Source organism: Benincasa hispida, chromosome 9 (assembly GCF_027475165.1).
Source record: "Benincasa hispida cultivar pf3 chromosome 9, pf3_genome.v1.1, whole genome shotgun sequence".
Classification (NCBI taxonomy): Eukaryota; Viridiplantae; Streptophyta; class Magnoliopsida; order Cucurbitales; family Cucurbitaceae; genus Benincasa; species Benincasa hispida.
This window is the reverse complement of record NC_143486.1, coordinates 1955944-1973655: the sequence shown is the minus strand read 5'-3', so window position 1 is coordinate 1973655 and position 17712 is coordinate 1955944. Positions and strand designations below refer to the sequence as shown.

The 17712-nt window shown below is 33.2% G+C and overlaps 2 protein-coding genes and 1 long non-coding RNA gene across 6 annotated transcripts; 1 reads left to right on the top strand and 2 right to left on the bottom strand.

Annotated features, from left to right (window-relative positions):
• Positions 1–4063: 4063 nt before the first annotated feature.
• LOC120085860 (LRR receptor-like serine/threonine-protein kinase IOS1) lies at positions 4064–8375 on the bottom strand. Of its 4 annotated transcripts, XM_039042092.2 has the most exons (12): positions 8058–8375; positions 7444–7975; positions 6863–7344; positions 6628–6760; positions 6456–6527; positions 6288–6359; positions 6126–6206; positions 5576–5984; positions 5312–5438; positions 5123–5182; positions 4813–5005; positions 4064–4685 (listed from the first exon to the last, which is right to left on the bottom strand). In XM_039042092.2, the coding sequence occupies exons 1-12, from the start codon at positions 8146–8148 to the stop codon at positions 4271–4273; spliced, it is 2667 nt and encodes an 888-aa protein (XP_038898020.1). In that variant the 5' UTR covers positions 8149–8375; the 3' UTR covers positions 4064–4270. The 4 variants fall into 4 exon arrangements, with proteins under 4 accessions (XP_038898020.1, XP_090174364.1, XP_090174365.1 ...); XM_090318238.1 differs by having other exon boundaries at positions 6628–7344; XM_090318239.1 differs by having other exon boundaries at positions 6628–7344; positions 7444–7897; positions 8058–8364.
• Positions 4566–14965, top strand: LOC120085863 (uncharacterized). The gene is made up of 5 exons (XR_016532419.1): positions 4566–4703; positions 4783–4994; positions 13782–13853; positions 13953–14051; positions 14146–14965. It is a non-coding gene; the product is annotated as an uncharacterized LOC120085863 (long non-coding RNA).
• Positions 11426–15637, bottom strand: LOC120085862 (putative LRR receptor-like protein kinase At1g51890). The gene is made up of 12 exons (XM_090318242.1): positions 15413–15637; positions 14794–15334; positions 14198–14682; positions 13951–14083; positions 13780–13851; positions 13620–13691; positions 13460–13540; positions 12941–13368; positions 12715–12843; positions 12516–12578; positions 12250–12409; positions 11426–12143 (listed from the first exon to the last, which is right to left on the bottom strand). The coding sequence occupies exons 1-12, from the start codon at positions 15486–15488 to the stop codon at positions 11720–11722; spliced, it is 2664 nt and encodes an 887-aa protein (XP_090174368.1). The 5' UTR covers positions 15489–15637; the 3' UTR covers positions 11426–11719.
• Between the last annotated feature and the right edge of the window lie 2075 nt (positions 15638–17712).

The window sequence follows — 17712 nt, the reverse complement described above, 5'->3', positions numbered from 1 at the left end:
CTCTCTCAAGACTTTTCTCCAAGGTCAATTTCATACCAAATATTTGGGGACGTTGAAGTATTTCTTGGGTATTGAAGTAATGAGAAGCAAGAAAGTTATTTACTTGTCCCAACGAAAATACATACTTGATTTGTTGTTGAGACAAGTAAGCTAGGAGTCAAATCATGTAGTACTCCGATGATACCAAATTTGCAACATACTATGGAAGGATAATTGTTTAAAGATCCTGAGAGATATAGAAGATTAGTTGGAAAGTTGAATTATTTAACAATGACACGACCTGACATTGCCTATTCTGTGAATATTGTGAGTAAGTTTATTTCTTCCCCAACTGTGGGTCATTGGGTTGTAGTTGAAAAAATCCTATGTTATCTAAAAGCTACACCTGGACGTAGAATCTTATATAAAGATCATGGTCATACAAGGGTTGAATATTTTTCAGATGCTGATTGGGCTAAATCTCAAGAAGATAGGAGATCGACCTATGGATATTATGTTTTTGTAGGAGGAAACTTGGTGTCGTGGAAAAGTAATAAGCAGAATGTAGTTTCACGTTCAAGTGCTGAGTCAGAATATAGAGTTATGGCACAATCTGTGTGTGAAATAGTATGGATACATCAACTCTTATCTGAGATGGGCTTCAGTGTTACTATGCCAGCTAAACTATGGTATGATAATCAAGCTGCTCTCCACATTGCATCCAAATCAGTATTTCATGAACGAACTGAACCATTGAAATGGATTGTCATTTTATTCACGAGAAAATACAAGAAGGGTTGATATCTACCGGATATGTGAAGACTGAAAAACAGTTAGGAGATATCCTTACTAAAGCAATAAATGAAGCAAGAATAAGCTATTCGTGCAACAAGCTGAACATGATTGACATATTTGCTCCACTTTGAGAGAGAATATTATAATATGTATTTATATTGTAATTATGATTAGTTGTCCTTTATTATAATTTTATATCTTCTAGATTAAGGTTTCTTTGTTGCCTATATATATGTGTGTGTATCTTCAGCCTAATTGAATAATAAGATCATTATTTTCTCCAAAAGTATTGAGAACAAAGTGAAAACCATTAACACTATCTACCAATAACAATCAATAATCAACACAATATTTAGTGGTTTTATCACTATCTATTTGTGGTAGACAGTGATGGAACACTATCACTCTCTATCACAACTACTTTGGTTTTATCTTCTTCTTCTCTTCATATTTTATTTTGTTTCCTTTTGCTTTGCTTGTTGATGATTTAGCTTTGACCACTTTTTGTTTTTTATTTGCCATCTATTTACATAAAATTAGGTTTAATAAGGTTTATAAGTATGATTAAATGGAAGAGTTGATGAAATGAAAAAAAAAAAGAATGATTATAACCTTGAAGAGTTGATCTGATGATAGATTGTAACCTTGAAGAATCAACAGCAGCGATGGGAGAAGAAGATGAAGCAACAGTGACAGAGGAAGAACAAAAAGAAGAAGAAGTAGTAACAGTAGTGGGAGAAGAAGATGAAGCAGCGGAAGAAGAAGAAGCTGACGATTGAAGAGATAGAGTGCAATAGATGGTTATCATGTACTGTTTGATGAAGAAGAAGTCGTTGTCGTTGAAAAGAGACATGGGAAGACGGTTAATCGTGGGTATCAGGCGGGTTTGATGGGTAATCTGATTAATTGTGGGTAGGTTTGAATGGGTAATCCGATTTTTGTGTGGGTTGAGGATTTTTCTGGTATTTCACTACTGTGGGTTGGGCTTTTGGACAATTTACATTGATTTTATTGTATTATTTAATTCATTTTGGGCTGGGTATATATTTTACTATTCAGGTAAATATCTTGTGCTTTTTTATTACATTTTCCCTGTAAAAAATGAATCCATTAAAATTTAAAAATATATATGACAAAATATATTATTTGAAAGAATAGTATTATAATATATTTATTTAAATTGTTAAGAAGTTAGTAAATTTTTAGGGAAGCTAGTATGTATCAACTTTTACTTTACATGATAGTTAAAATTAAAAAGTGATTCTAATATATTAATAAATAATTTATTTTATCAAATAACCTAGGTAGTTAAGATTTTCCCATAATCACTTTTAACGACGACAAACGTAATCCCAAACGGGATTGAATTTGGTCAACCCCTAGGTCTTATGATTAAAGAACATCAATTCCAAGACTTATTATCATTTGATTTTTGACAATTGTGCTTGTTTTATTATATTTTTTTAGCTATGGTTTTCATCTTTCTCACAAAAAAACATTTGAGAATTCATACGTTTAGAAATATAAATAAACTTTTAAGAACAACTATTTTTTATAGTATTTTTTTAAAATATATCTAAAAAAGTAAATAACCAAACAAAGAAATTCACAAGTGAAAAAAGTGTCTATAAATTTAATTGTAAAAAACAAAGAAAGGTTACTTTTATAGTTCATGAGTATTCAACTATAAGTGTATTTGATCCATAAAGTTTCAAAATATTATATTTTAATCACCTATTTTTTTTTCATAGAAATGTAATCACCTAGGGGCATTGGAGTTGATTATTATAGTTAATAAGTTATAGTAGTTAATGTGTTATAATAATTAGTATTTGGAGTGTAGACTATATTAGTTTGGGTTAAAATAGTTTGTGTTTAGGGGGTAAATTTTTGTTTTGGTAGAAAATAATAAACACAATTTTTGTTTTGGTAGAAAATAATAAACACTATAACAAAGATGAAAAGAAAGGATGAGTTAAAAATAGTAAATACTAAACCAAAAAAAAATTTGAAATAGTATTTACTATATACATAATACAGTTTTGTAAATAATTATACACATCATTATTATTGTTGTGTCCCAAATATGGAGTGAACTATAATGATCACTCTACAAACTTCTGGTTGGTGTCCAAACGACCCTTAGGTTTTCGACTATGAAGCACAGATACTTCATGTGAGGCAAAGAATCAGTATCAGACACGTATCAGATACCGATACTTCCAGATACATATTTGACACGCGATTTGACGTATCTATACATACTTTCTATATACGTATATGACACGCGATTTGACGTATCTATTTTATGCGTACTTTTTTTTTAAAAAAAAAACAAGTAACTCATTTAATCTTTCCCAATCTAAAATTAGGCAACCTATTTAAAAATCTCACTACTCGAGTTCGAAACTAAAAGAAAAAATAAATAAATAGCAAACCAAACTCTATACTAGAATCATTTAATCTCAATCTTCACATTTGGGTCTCCACAAAGTCCACCAAAATATAAACCATTTGAATATTTTCAACAATAAGTTATTCGTTTATCTTCATACTTCTCTCTTTAATATTCTTCTTCTTTCTTTTTTGCAATATGAGTCACTTTTTTATTACATTTTATTAACTATTGTACTTCAACATCTTAGATATTGTTTTTTTTATATTGTACTTCAGTGTTTGTATTCTATTTTGTACTATTGTTATTAATTTGTATGCTAAATTTATTTATATTCTAGATTTTTTTAAAGAAAAAAATGTATTTTCAACGTATCAGTATCCTCATTTTTTAGAAATATATATATAAAAAAATGATGCATTCTTAGACGTATCCGTATCTTAGTTTTTTAGAAATTGGCGAATTGTCGTATTCGATCGTATCCGTGTCGTGTATCGTATCTGTGTCTGTGTTTCATAGGTTTTCGAAGATAAGTTTAAAATGATTTTAAATAATTTATCATTATTATTTTAAATGTTTATTTGACAATTGAAAATTTAAAATATAATTATTTTTAAATATAACAAAATGAGTCAATTTATTTACAAATATAATAAAATGTGAGATGATATCTATTTTGCTATCTTTAAAAATATTTTGAATAATTTTATCGTTTAAAATAGAGATGGAAGAAGAAACGCCAAAAAGTAGATTGTTCGATGATTGGATCCATGATCCATCGCTGCAATTAAACGAATTTAACGGAAAAAACGAAATCAATTAGGGCACAGTTATTTACACACATTGAACAAGAACGATTTATGTTTATCTCTGAAATTGCAAAATCCATGAATCTAATTCAAATTCGAGTTCAGTGATATTATATAAATCTCAGAAGAAGTATCGTTTCGATTCAACCAATTCAATTACGTCATAGGGAAATTGAATGCTGAAGCCAGAAAGAACGAAGAACAGAAAGAGCGAGGAACAGTAAAGCCAGTTCGTTGAAATACTTCACATTAGCATGGGATGGAGATCGTTATTTTACGGTGATGGTGCTTTTCATCTTGCCTCAGGACTGTATGTTGGTAAATTAATGGAAATTGAGAACGTCTCAATGGAATCCCTTGAATTAAGAGAGGGATTCTCTGTCTTCCGACTCATTTCCATGGCCAGGCAATTCTTCAGTTCTGTTACTACCTGATTCATTGTCGGTCTACTGCTTGAATTTGAAGACACGCAAGCCATCGCTATTTCCACCGATTTCCAAGCAGAATTGGAGTCGAATTCCCCTTTTAATCTTGGGTCGATCACGTTCCTGATGTCCCCTTGCGCAATCATGGTGGTCGCCCATTGAATTATGTGAACGTTTTTCTGAGCTCTGGAAATCACTGGTCTGCAAGTAATTATCTCCAACAATACTACTCCGAAGCTATAAACATCACTTTTCTCAGTCAGTCTGTTCGAGGTGTAGTATCTGCAAGTGCGATATAAGGTAAGATTTGAGCTGTATTTAATCTGTTTCTGTTTCTTCTTTGGTGGATTTTTGCAACTTACGGAGTTAAGTTCGTTAGGAAATTGGTTTGACTGAAAGTGATACCTACTCTGGATCAAAGTAACCAGGAGTGCCAGCCACCGTTGTGGACATGTGAGTCTTGCTACCATCATTTGGGAAACTCTTGGAGAGTCCGAAATCAGCAAGTTTGGCTTGGAAATTGTCTGTTAGCAATATGTTTGTTGTTTTGACATCTCTGTGGACTATGGGGGGCTTACAACCATGATGCAGGTACTCCAGTCCTGTATTTTTCAAGATTTGACTGAGTATTTCGTTTTTATGGTGCAAAAGGAATGTTAATAATAATGTATTTGTTGAAAGGACCGAGTAAACTCTATAATTTTGTTGAGTTTTCTCACCTTGTGCTGCATCTATGGCTATCCGAAGTCTATCTTCCCAGGTTAAGAGAACTGGACTCTCTGTGTGCATACATGAACTGATTAAAAGGCCCTTATTGAATTAACACATGAGAAAAGTCTTCTAACTAATTAGCTGAACTTGTATAACACATATACGGTATATTGTTTGAACTAGTTCCCAAAAATTACCTGAAAGAACCTGTGCCAAGTTACCCTTGGTCATATACTCATAAATAAGTCCAAAGTGGTCTTTTTCGTTCAAGTACCCAACAAGGCTTGTCAAGTTTCCATGGTAAACTCTCATGAGAAGTTTCACCTGCACAGATAGATTTAGTATAATATACTAGGACGGGTGGGTTTGGGTAATTGCACTCGAGTGAAAAAATAATGTGATGTACTGGGACGAGTCATGTAGATCAGAAATTGGAATCTTAATTTTTAGGTTACACTTGCCTCTGTTTGAAATTGCTGATAACTATGGGCTGATAGTGGAGATAGCATCTTTACAGCAACTTGAACATTTTCTATGTGACCAAGGTAAACTCTTCCCGAGCCTCCTTCTCCCACTGGCCTCGCAAAATTTTCTGTCATCCTCACTATCTCAGAATATGTAAATTGTCGCCTTCTTACCTCGAGGGAGTCATTGTTGGATTTGGTATCTTTCACCCTTGGGACTGGGACTGTAGAATGATCTTGTGACTTGTTCCGTAATTTCACGATCCAAAAGATGATTGCTGCCACTGTGAGGACGACAAGCAATCCACCAACTGATGCTACAACTGGTACAATGAAGCTTTTCTTCTTCTTTTCTGCGCATGAATCTGAGGCACATGCACCATCGAGATTTGGATTATCTTCCACACTGTCATGAGAACATTTCATTAGAAAACTGGCTATTTATTTATTTATTTTTGATAAATCAAGTAATTCTTCGATGTTCTTTTGATGTATTTGATAATTTCAGTGTAAACAAATACTGTGGTAATTTCCACTTAGAACAGACCTTAATGTTAGTGAATTGTTGTTCACTCTTTTTAAGAGTTCAGGTGGAAGTGGACCCGTGAGGTTGTTTTTGTCTAATTTTCTGCGAAGGGTCAGAAAAATATCATATTTCTGCGTTGTTTCAGATTTCCCTTAAAATTTATCTCCAATCCAAGTAACTCACATGACTTTGAGGCTTGGCATATTGGCCAAGAAATCAGGTACTTTTCCTGATAAGCTATTATTTGACAAGTCCCTTGAAAAGAAAAATCATTTAGTTCATTAGCATTGAATGTGAGATGAATACTTCCGGGGGGGTCAATTTATCTAACAGTTTGGATGAGATTCTTACAAAGTTTGTAACATGGATAAATTGAATATATAAGGAGATATTTCGCCGGTCAGGTCACTTGATGACAAGTCCCTAATAAAGAAAAAGAACCAGTAGCTTATTTCAGTTTATACTTACATTCTAATGGACATCAAATATGCAATCCGCAATTTATAGGAAAGAATGCACCTACAACGATATGATTCTAGGAGCAGTGTCATTGTTACAAATTAAGCCACTCCACGGATATGCTTTGGGAAGACATGGGTCTGCTTGCCAGTCTTTGTTTACTCCATATGTCAGCTTAATGCTCATAATGACATTTACTAATTTACAAGACGGCACAATCCAGATCATTTTGTATTTGATTGAGAAAGAGACAGACAGACAAACACATAGAGAGAGAGAGAGAGAGAGAGAGAGCAAACCATCCGCTGTGTCCGTTCGTAAATCTGAGATATTGATCACTTTATAAACTTCAAATGCATTGATGAGAGGTGGAAGAGTCGAATTCTCAGTTGATACTAACGAGATTTCATATTGGCCATTAGCATCGTACAGAGCTGTTTCAGAATAAAAAGTTTTGGTGGACAAGTATATAGGAGATAAAGGTCCAAACAAGTGCTGCCCATTTAGATTGACATTGAAGACTCTGGTCTGGTTGGCTTGAAGTTTTACAATTTCAGCAAAGGACATGTAAGCGTAGTATTGGGAAGTTACTTCATCTGGATTCCACTTGAACTCCAAGGGACTGCTAGAATTTGTTGGAGTTGCTGCAGTACTCATCACAATAGATGGTACTTCATATATAGCATGGTTTGTGGGATCTACAGTGTTTGATGTACTTACGTTTGTCCATTTTTTGTAGGTAAAAGGTAACCATATGCGATCAAAAACATCATATCCAAACCTTCATGAGAAGAAAGTAAAGTTCAAAATTATTGAATTTTAGGCTGAAGGAATATAGACAACATTTAAGAGTAAGATAATAAATCCCAGATTGTTGAACCTGTATGTTTGATCTGTACCAAAATTAGCCCGAGAATAAAGTGATAATGATCCGCCTGTTGTTGTATAAGTAGTGTTGGGCAAGGGCCTGAACTCCAGTGCAGAGATGAATGGTGTTCCTTGGTTTATGTTGATGAGACAAATATATATATTATCTGTTAAAGGGATGTGTATGATATCTTTCCAAAGATAAAGGTCTACCTCGGTAAACTCCACCGACCCCCACAAACTTTGTCCAACGTAGAGATTGAATTTAGGAAGCCTATTGAAGCCGTCATAATTCCCATACAAGAAACTTGCTCGAATCAGATATTTGGTACCTCTATTAATGCTTACATTGTAGCAGTTTCTAGTCCCAGTTGAAAAGTATCTTAGATTCCAAAACTGTCGTTCATATATATTTTTGTATTTGGAGGTTAAATCTTGACTTTCACCAGTACTTATATAAGCTGCATCTGAAATATAGTTGATGCCTGTGGTCAATTCTTCATAGCTAGAATTTTCTGGTAATCCACAGTCTAGACTTATGAAGCCTGATAAACATGGATAATTTTAAAATTTTAAATCGGGAAAGGTAGAGAAAAATCAAGGTTGATAAAACAAGTGTTGGTTTACCTGTTTGATCTTGAGCTAGAACAAGAATTTGAACTGCAGCTAGACAACCCAATAAACCAAAGAGGAGAGGCCTTAATATTTCCATAATCATCCTCTTCAATCTCTTTCTACCATTGGAAATAGGATGAGATTTGAAAGATGAAGGCGAGAAAAGAAGACGATGTTAAGCTTTAACCAGAACCGATAAATGAGAACCAAAACACAGGGTTGGTGTGTTGCTTAATATCTGCTTCTAAGTACAGGCGAGCAAAAGAAAGAAAGCTTAGGAAGTGGACGGAGAGGTTGTATTCCTTTACTTGACAACAACGACGAAGACTTAGTTTTATTTTATTTATCTACCTTTTTTTAATACATTGTTCAAGTAGCCAACTTAACTGTCTGCATCAGATATATCTTCCAATAAAGATTTCAATAAAAAAAAGAAAATCCTAATTGTTTTCATTCTCTTGGGAAGTTGACTATTCGACGTTGAGAATATTAAATCTCTGATTGACTCAAAAGTTTAAGCTGATTGGTGAAGATAAATTTTAATATTATACTATCTAATACTCTCTCTCTCGCTTGTGGGCTTGAAATATGTAAAAGACTCAACAAGTGGAAATCAATATTCATTGGAAAGGAAATTACATTGCAGAGGTTTGAACATAGGACCTTTTGGACTACCTACTTTAATTCCATGATAAATCACCAATTGACCCAAAAGCTTATGTTGATGGGTGAAGGTAAATTTAATCTTATAACCATCTAACCGAGAGTGTTGTTGCTTGAGGTTGATTGATGTTTATGTTATATACATATACATACATACATATATATATATATATTATATTGAGGGAATGTTTTATGTTATATTTTGAAAGAGTCTAAATATTCCCTCAACGATTTCTTATGATCTTTGACTTGATGATAATTTAATGGATTTTAAAACATTGCTGATCTAATTATTTGTGTTCTTAGGAATTGTGATCAGGTAAGCATGTTATTTAGTTTATAATGAGACAGGGGAATATAGCACCAATTATTCTTGAGTCTAAACTATCAGTTGATTTTTTTATTTTATTACCCATTTCAACTAAGAACCACCTTTTAATTTTTGGGCAAAGCTTGGGATGTTCTGTTTAGAGTATGGAAACACCGCAAGCATTTATATGCGATTACTACATCAACGTTTCAAATTTAGTGTTATAAACTCTGTCAAGGATGAATTTTTTTTAAGATGGTCAAAGGTTTTTGCATATGTTGGGTTCTCCGTCAGTATTTTGTGTGCATGTTCTTAAGCTTAGATGACGTTCAAGTTTTCTGGTAAAGCTTTGGTTTGAAAGAGTTCAATTACAGGATAAGCTTCTTCATTGGATTGCTCGCTTTGGTTTAGTATGGGTTCAAACCTCTTCACGTTAGATCTAGATTGATTTTATTTCTCCTGCTTTAGTCCTTTTCTCATATTTTTTCTATTTATTCGTTTCGAAAATTTTAGAAATTTTTGCTTTTGGTTTTCTTGTACTTTGAGCATTAGTCTTTTTTGATTTTATCAATAAAAAGTTGTTTCCTTTTTTTTTTTTTATAAAAAAAACTATGTCAAGGATAAAGAAAGGGGATATGTATTTTTTTTTCATTGCACAAAAGTAATGAACTTGATGTAGCCTAATTAGCTTCGAGGAGTAATCCTCCAAGAAACAAGGTTGTGAATCTTTTATTAGAATGATGATGTGTCTCATACAAGAGGGGAAAGACTCTTATTTATAGAATTTGTTATAAGTGGGGGTAAAATGGGAATTTACCTAGAATAGTACTCAATTAACACTATTCTTCTTTCATCATTCTACCCCTCAAAAAAGAAAACTCTTCCTCAAATTTTAAAGAAAAAAAAAATGAAGCAAACAAGGTATGAAACAAAATCGTTCAATGGAATATGACCAAACTAACCTCCTACATCTTGAACAAAAATATTTTGATCAGAGAGGTAAATTTGAGATAGAAAATCCAACAGTGTCACCAAGCTTAACATCTTCATCGGCCATAAACCCAGAAAAAATGTTTCCATCATGCTCATTCAAAGGCGTAATCAGAGGACCAAAACCCCTTAAGGAAGTCTTCTTCATCATTTGCTTCAAGTTCTTCAATGTTCTGGTGATCGATTTTCAATGCAATCAGTGTATCGTTGTTCTTGCTTGATTTTTTTACTTCTACCTTGACGTTTAGAGTTCCGGTGTTTGATACCTTTTCCTCATCTCCTTTGTTGGACTTTTCTTCTTCATTCGAGACAACTTTCAAATCAACATTGTCAAATTTTTCCTTTTCTTCTACTTTGTTCGTGTGATTTTTGTCCCAATCACCTCCGTTAAATACATGGGTCTCAACAAAAAATTTTCCAAATTTATCTTTAAGATTTTTTATTGAAAAGTTTCCAACTGAGATTCCTTTGTTTTTTGCTTCAATATACAATATTAATTTTTTCTTGAACTTTTGCAAATGAATTGATAGTTGATCGATACTTTGAGTCATTTTCCCAATGAACATGGAAGTTCTTTTGCTGTTTTTTTTATTTTCTCCAATGCTATAGGATCAAAGCAGTTATTTTGTTGGATTCTTGAGCATGTTTCAATCTCATAGTAGGTAGTGGACTGATTCATTGATTTTCTTAAATAGGAATCAGCCATTTTGGGTTGTATTTCATAATCAAAAGAGTAATTTGAGCCTTAAGCATTCTTCTTGGCTTGCAAAAGTCCATTTTTGACAATTCTTTAATTTTCTTCTTTCTTATCTTGAATTTTAAAGGGTTTCCCCTAAAAAAAAAAAAGGAATGTTGTTGTAGATACAGGTAGTAAAAGGATTTGTGTGAAAATTGCCAATGGGAGCTTAGCGGTTAAAGTATGTACCTTTGACAAAGAGATAAGAAGTTTGAATATCCCATCTCACTTGTTGTTAAACTCAGAAAAAAAAAAAAAGAAAGAAAAAAAGAAGAAGAATCATTAGAGGTGTAAAATGTTTATGCAGGCAAGAGATTAACAATCCTCTCAAATTTCAATATTATTAAATAATGAATATTTATGAGATGTTTAATATCCTCTGAAACGCATATGTGCACAGAAGAGTATTCAGTTAATAGTTCTGTTAATCCTTCTCAAATAAACAAATTAATTAATTAATTAATTAAGACTTTTGTCAATTGAATTGTTATCTTTTGAAATTTTCTAGTCAACTGCAGACACTTTTGTGGTAGAACAAGATTATAACTTTTACTTTTTGGCTGTGTTGAAGATTTGTTTGATAGCATTTGAATGTTTTGATGCTGGGTTGGCATTATTTTCCTGTTTTGAATTTGAGTCTGGATTTAGGTTAAAATTGACTTCATAAAGTAACATTGGACATTTCTCCAAAAGTAAAATGGATTTAGGAATGAAATTGGTTTATGAATTAGTTTATTTACTTCGCACATGGCACAAGAAAGTTTTCTTCAACACCACCAAAAGACAAAGCAATCAGGGAACAGTTTTTCACATTGTTCTACTAACAAGAGACATTTATGTTGGGGTTGAAGGCGAATTTTATACGTTTCAGTTTTCAATGGCCAAATGATAAAACCCAACAACTTTAATAAATTCTGGATGGGAAACCTCCATATCAGATGAATGGGAAAGAGCAAAGTGATGTTCAAACGAACTTCACCTCGCCATGGGACCTGATTGAGGGGGCAAAACCATGTAGATGGATGTCATTTCAATGGACTCTGATGAATTAAGAGGCTGACTATCCGATGTTCGGCTCAATTCTGTGGCCAAGCAACCTTTCAGTTCTGCCAGCACTTGACTTATTGTTGGCCTTCTCTCCGAATTCACTGATACACAAGCCATAGCTACCTCCAATGCTTTTCGAACAGAGTGTATGTTATATTCTCCTTTTAATCTTGGGTCTACTATATTTCGAAAGTCACCTTGTGCCACCATTGGACCAACCCATTTAACTATATGAACCGAATCTTCGCATTGGGATTTCGATATCACTGGTCTGCAACTCACTATCTCCAACAGAGCGATGCCGAAGCTATACACATCACTTTTTGGACTCAGCCTGTTTGATGTTTTGTACCTGAGATACAAGGTAAAAGTTACTTCATATTTGTCTTTCACCGTTTCCTTCCTTTTGAGGAAAAACTAAGTGACCTCATTGAGAAATGTTTGCAATGAGTACTTACTCTGGGTCAAGGTAACTGGTCTTATCATTTGTTGGGTAGCTCTTGGAAAGACCGAAGTCAGAATGTTTAGCTTGGAAATTTTCAGTTAATAAGATGTTTGCTAGTTTCACGTTTCCATGGACTATTGATCGTTTACAACCAGTATGCAGATATTCTAGTCCTGCATTTTGTAAACTCGAAACCTCACAAGGTTTTCATTTTGTAGAGAACACAAGCAAAACTAGATAATGTGTTTGTGAAGATGTTTGAAAGGAAACTTATCTCACCTTGAGCTGCATCCATTGCTATTCTGAGTCTATCTTCCCAACTTATGACACTTGAACTTATCTCTGCATATCCAATAAAAATAACGGGGAAGCCTAATTTTTTCCTTCCTTTTATTTAAATGGAATTAAAATTTTCAATAGAACTTCGAATGTGATGCACGTGTTCAAATCCTTGCTAGATGCTAAAAGAAAACATTACCAGAAAGGCGCTGTGCTAAACTTCCATTGGGCATGTACTCATAAATGAGGCCAAGATGAGTTCCTTCGTTCAAATACCCTACAAGGTTTGTCAAGTTTCGGTGGTGAACTTTAAGAAGAATGGTAACCTGTATGAAAGAGCATCTTTTTAGTCTGATAAGCAAGTGTGAGCTAAATATTTTTATGAGAATATCCAAATATGAGATACTATATAAAAGTACATTCCTCTTCTTTAAATTGATTGTGGCCTTGTATTGCTGATGGAGCTAGCATCTTCACAGCCACTTGAATATCATCAACTAGCCCATGATAAACTGCTCCAAAACTACCCCTACCAAGAATCTGCTCAAAATTGTTGGTCATTCTCACAACTTCAGAGTAAGTAAACTGCTGCGTTCTAGTTTCCAAAGAACTGCCACCAGTGTCCTTGTTGGTTGTTGGACGATCCACCTCCAAGACATCTTTACCTTGTTCTTTCCTTTTTGATCGAGCCATACAAAAGACAATCCCTGCTATTGTGGAAATAGCAAGTAGGCCACCAACTGATGCTACTACTGGAATCACAAACCTTTTCATTTCCTTATGCTTTTCCCCTTTCGGTTCCTCAGTGCAATCACCTAAAGGACGTGCGTCCATATTTGGATTACCTTTCAGGCTGTTATCAATAGATTTTCATAAGGACGCATGTAGACGTACAATTTAAAATCGAAATATTATTACAAGTTCATCTATTCCAAGAAATAGACCTTAATGATAGTGAATTATCAATGAATCTTCTTAAGAGTCCAGGTGGAATTGGACATGAGAGATTGTTGTTCTCCAAGTTTCTGTAAATAGAGAGAATAAATTTTCAATCATCCTACAAACTGTGTGGTCCTTGACCTTTTTCCATTGTAAGTAACTTACAGGAGTTTGAGATTTGGCAATTTGGACAGAGAATCAGGCAGTTTTCCTGTTAAGCCATTGTTTGACAAGTCCCTGAAATTAAAACTCAATTTATTATAATTGGTTTTAAGATGGCATTGGAGATCCTAGTTTAGATATCATTTAAAGTAAAGATACTTACAGAGTTTCTAGGGCTGCTAGATTGGATACATCTGGAGATATGTCTCCTGTCAGACCACTTGACGACAAGTTCCTGTAAGTTTTTTATTAGTTTATTTATCTCAATGTATACGGTTGGCTAGCAAACTAAGATGATTATGTTATTTTCTAAGTAAAGCATTCATATACTTACAGTGATATGATTCTTGGGATTGACTCATTGGTACAACCTACACCACTCCAAGGATATGCTTTGGGGATGCATGGATCGCCTTGCCAATCTTTGATGACTCCGTAAGTTGACTTTAATTTTCTCATTGCATCCGCTAATTTTCAGTATAGTGCATTCATGAAATCATCACTCACGTTTAAATTTTTGAGCCATCAGAATGTAAAAGGCGAAAATAAGAAGCTAACGATGGAAAGTTAAGTCATCATACCATCTTCATGATCTGATTCTAGTTCTGAGATCTCAATTTGGAGATAAACTTCTAAACCATTGATGATTGGAGGAAGTGTTGAATTTTCAGTTTTAAAAAAAGAAAAGCTGTGTTGCTTTTGTGGGAATTTCAGTGGTCTGATGCTATAAATGCTGCTTGTGTACAAGTAATCAGGAATAATAGGTCCACCCCAATATTGCCCATTATGACTGATGTTGAAGCCTCGAAATTGTTTACGTTGAAGCTTTACCAACTCAGCAAAGTGAAGATATATATAATACTGGTTATTTTCATCATCTGACTCCCACCGAAGATCAATAGACTGACTTGCGTTTTTGGGTGTCATAGCAGTTTCCATAACTTTGGCTGCTGGATGGTGCTTGTTGTGGCCATCGGCATCTATAGTAAGAGAGGTGCTCAATCGAATGTAATCTTTATCGTCATTGAAAGGATGCCAAGTTCGGTCAAAAACATCGTAAGGGTACCTGAAACAAAGGGGTACACACACAAGAAATATTCCTTTTAACCATATTGGAAATTTCATGCTGTGATACACAATAACTCAAGGCAAAATTGTTATATCAGTAATAACTGACCTGTACGATACATTTGATATTGACCCCATATCCAGTCGACCAACAGTCGAGAAGGATCCAAATTGAACTGGGTAAGTGTCATTTGGTAAAGGTCTAAATTCCAATGCAGAGATGAAAGGTATTCCAGTTCCCATATTAATAAGACAGATTTGTACTCTATTTGCTGATGGAATATGTATGATTTCTTTGTACGTCTCACCTGCTTCGGACTTGATCTCCACTTTATCCCACAAGCTATCTCCAAAGTAGAGATCAAAGATCGGTAAGCTATTTAACCCATCATAATTTCCATACAAGAAGCTTGCTCTAATTAAGTATTTCTTTTCGCTGATAATATTGCTTATGTTGTAACAGTTCCTGATTCCCTGAGGAAAGCTTCTAAGGAACTGTAGTTGTCTTTGGTAGAAGTTTTTGTATTTCACGTTTATGCTTTTGCTTTCTCCACTGTTAATATATGCTGCATCTGAAATGTAGTCAATGTTCGTTGTTTGCTCGTTGTATGTTGAATTTTCTGGTAGTCCACAATCCAAGCTTATAAAACCTGAGAGATGGTTCTAGTGGAATCACAATTTAAAGAATGTTTATATAGAAATGTACAAATAACGACAACAATATTTACCTGATTGGTCTTGAGCTTGAACAGCATGGACAAGAGCTAGACCAAGCAGAAAAAATCTTGTTCTTGCGTTCATCATCACCCTTGGAAATTTCTCTCAGATTTGCTGCAGATAAGAATTCTAGTTATCTTGGCTTGTTAGGCCTTCCAAGTAATGCTCTTATATGCCTACTGCAGTCTTGAATTGAATCTCTCATTTCTCCTCATTGATTGTAATACTTCCATTATATGATTTTGATGTATGGTCTTTTAATATATATTTTGAGGACGAGACTTGCTTATATTGGTGACATTTAAGATTAGAAGTTCATTTACTTTATTAAAAGACATTATCTTCATATGATAATTCAACTGATAATCTTGAATAATATAATTTTTTATGTCTGGACAAATTTTTAACATTGCAATAATAAATATTTTGAATGAGATATTGTCATTAAATTTGGCAAAAGAACAGAAATTGGAGATCTAGCATTGAAACTTTTAGACTTCAAAGAAAGGTTCAGATTGCTAAACCTAAATCTTCTGCAGGTTATAGTTCTTGGCCATAGATTTTAGATTCATAGCACCTACAACCTATCTTCTAACATTAAGGAATGTGTTTTTCTTTCTTTAATCAATCAGTTTTAGGGTTCAAATAACTTGATAACCAGAACAATCCGAACTCCCCAATCCAAAATGTAAGGGTTGGATTGGGTTAGTTTTGTTCTTGGGTTGGGTTGGGTTGAATTTCATGAGATCTTAGTTATTAGTCATGTAATGTATATAAATTTAATATTTGTCGTTAAAAATTAAAAAAAAAATTATATTCCAACAATCCAACTCAAATTTCAAGGGTTGGGTTGGAAACTTTATTTGGGTGATTTGGGTTACTAATTAAACCAATCCGAATTTTCTTGTTGATCCAAAAAACACCATCAACTCAATTCAACCTAATCCATGTAGACTCCCAATCGGGGTATTGTCGCTCATGTTTGCAAGTTGACTTGAACTTGGTCATCATTTTTTCTTTTATTTTCTGAGTTGAAGAATCGACCCTTAGGATTGTACTGATTTTATTTATTTATTTATTTATTTATTTATTTTAATATGGCAGGACTTGGTCATCTATTTGAATACAAAACAGTTTGGACAAAGAGAATTTCAACCCAATCATCTGGCATCGTGCTGTTCCCAGCGACGTTATTGTTTAGACTTTAAAGCCCTCTATTTTATGGCTTAGTTTCTTTTGAATAATAAGAATGCAATCCACTCTGAATTCAAAATTTAGCTCAACGGTAATTAACGTAATCTTTTTCTTAAGAGGTTGAAGATTCGATCTTTCATCTTTATATTTTTCATACTAAAAAAATAAATAAAAATAAAAACGAGCACCAATTATTTACACTGAGCCGTGAGAAGACCAATATATATATATATATATATATATCTAAGTTCCCTAAGGGCTATGTACTTTAGTCCATCTTAATCTATTCAAACTTAGTAAACATAAAATTGAATATTTAGGTTTAATTAAACATAAAGTTCAATTCATATCGAACAGATGAATTAATTTTTAAGAAGTTTAAATATGTCAAAGAGCTATTTGACGAAAAATTAAAAGTTTAAAGACTTATTTGACACAAAATTGCGAGTTTATGAATTTGTAGATACTTTTTAAAATCTAGACATAAAATAGAGGTAAACATAAAAGTTCATGGATTGAAATTGTAATTATTTTTTTAATTTATTATTATTATTAAAAAAAAAAACACAAGGGTTTATATGTGATTACTGATTACTTCGTTCTAGAATAAAAAGAAAAAAAACCCTAAACCCATTATTTCACAATAAAAAGGAAAAAAAATAACTTTTTGGTTTCTATGTTTGAAAATGGAACATTTGTACTCATAAATTTTGAGTATGGTTTTTCATTGGTTCTAGCTTTCAAAATATTATTGAGTTTTGTGATCCGTTTTCATTTGGTATCTAGATTTCTAGATTTCTAGAACTTATACCTCTACCTCTGTTTTTGTTTTTATGAATGCACGCTTTTGATCATTGGTGATCAATTAATTAATTTAAAATAATTATGATGCGATATTTTAAAATTAATTTTAAACTAAAGAAAAGTTAATAAAATTAATTTATTCATAATTAAATTAAATTAACCAATAAAAAGCTAATACATATTTATGAAATTTGAGAAGTAAAATCTTGAGGTGCATTTTGCCCGTTATTGTCTCATCCTAATGTTTAGAGGAATGGATATTGTTGGAGAGTGCATAATAGACCCGTTGAAGAAGGAAGAGTGAACATGTGGA

Bases quoted from the DNA above. Each gene is read 5' to 3' on its own strand.
- LOC120085860 (XM_090318238.1), bottom strand. From the start codon at position 8,148: ATGATTATGGAAATATTAAGGCCTCTCCTCTTTGGTTTATTGGGTTGT. The intron at 6,360-6,455 runs GTAAGAATCTCA...TTTCTTTTCAAG, and splicing joins TTATCCATGTTACAAACTTT to GGACTTGTCAAATAATAGCT. The intron at 5,006-5,122 runs GTGAGAAAACTC...TGAAAAATACAG, and splicing joins AGCCATAGATGCAGCACAAG to GACTGGAGTACCTGCATCAT.
- LOC120085862 (XM_090318242.1), bottom strand. From the start codon at position 15,488: ATGATGAACGCAAGAACAAGATTTTTTCTGCTTGGTCTAGCTCTTGTC. The intron at 13,692-13,779 runs GTAAGTATCTTT...TTTTAATTTCAG, and splicing joins CTAGCAGCCCTAGAAACTCT to GGACTTGTCAAACAATGGCT. The intron at 12,579-12,714 runs GTAATGTTTTCT...TTGGATATGCAG, and splicing joins TTTAGCACAGCGCCTTTCTG to AGATAAGTTCAAGTGTCATA.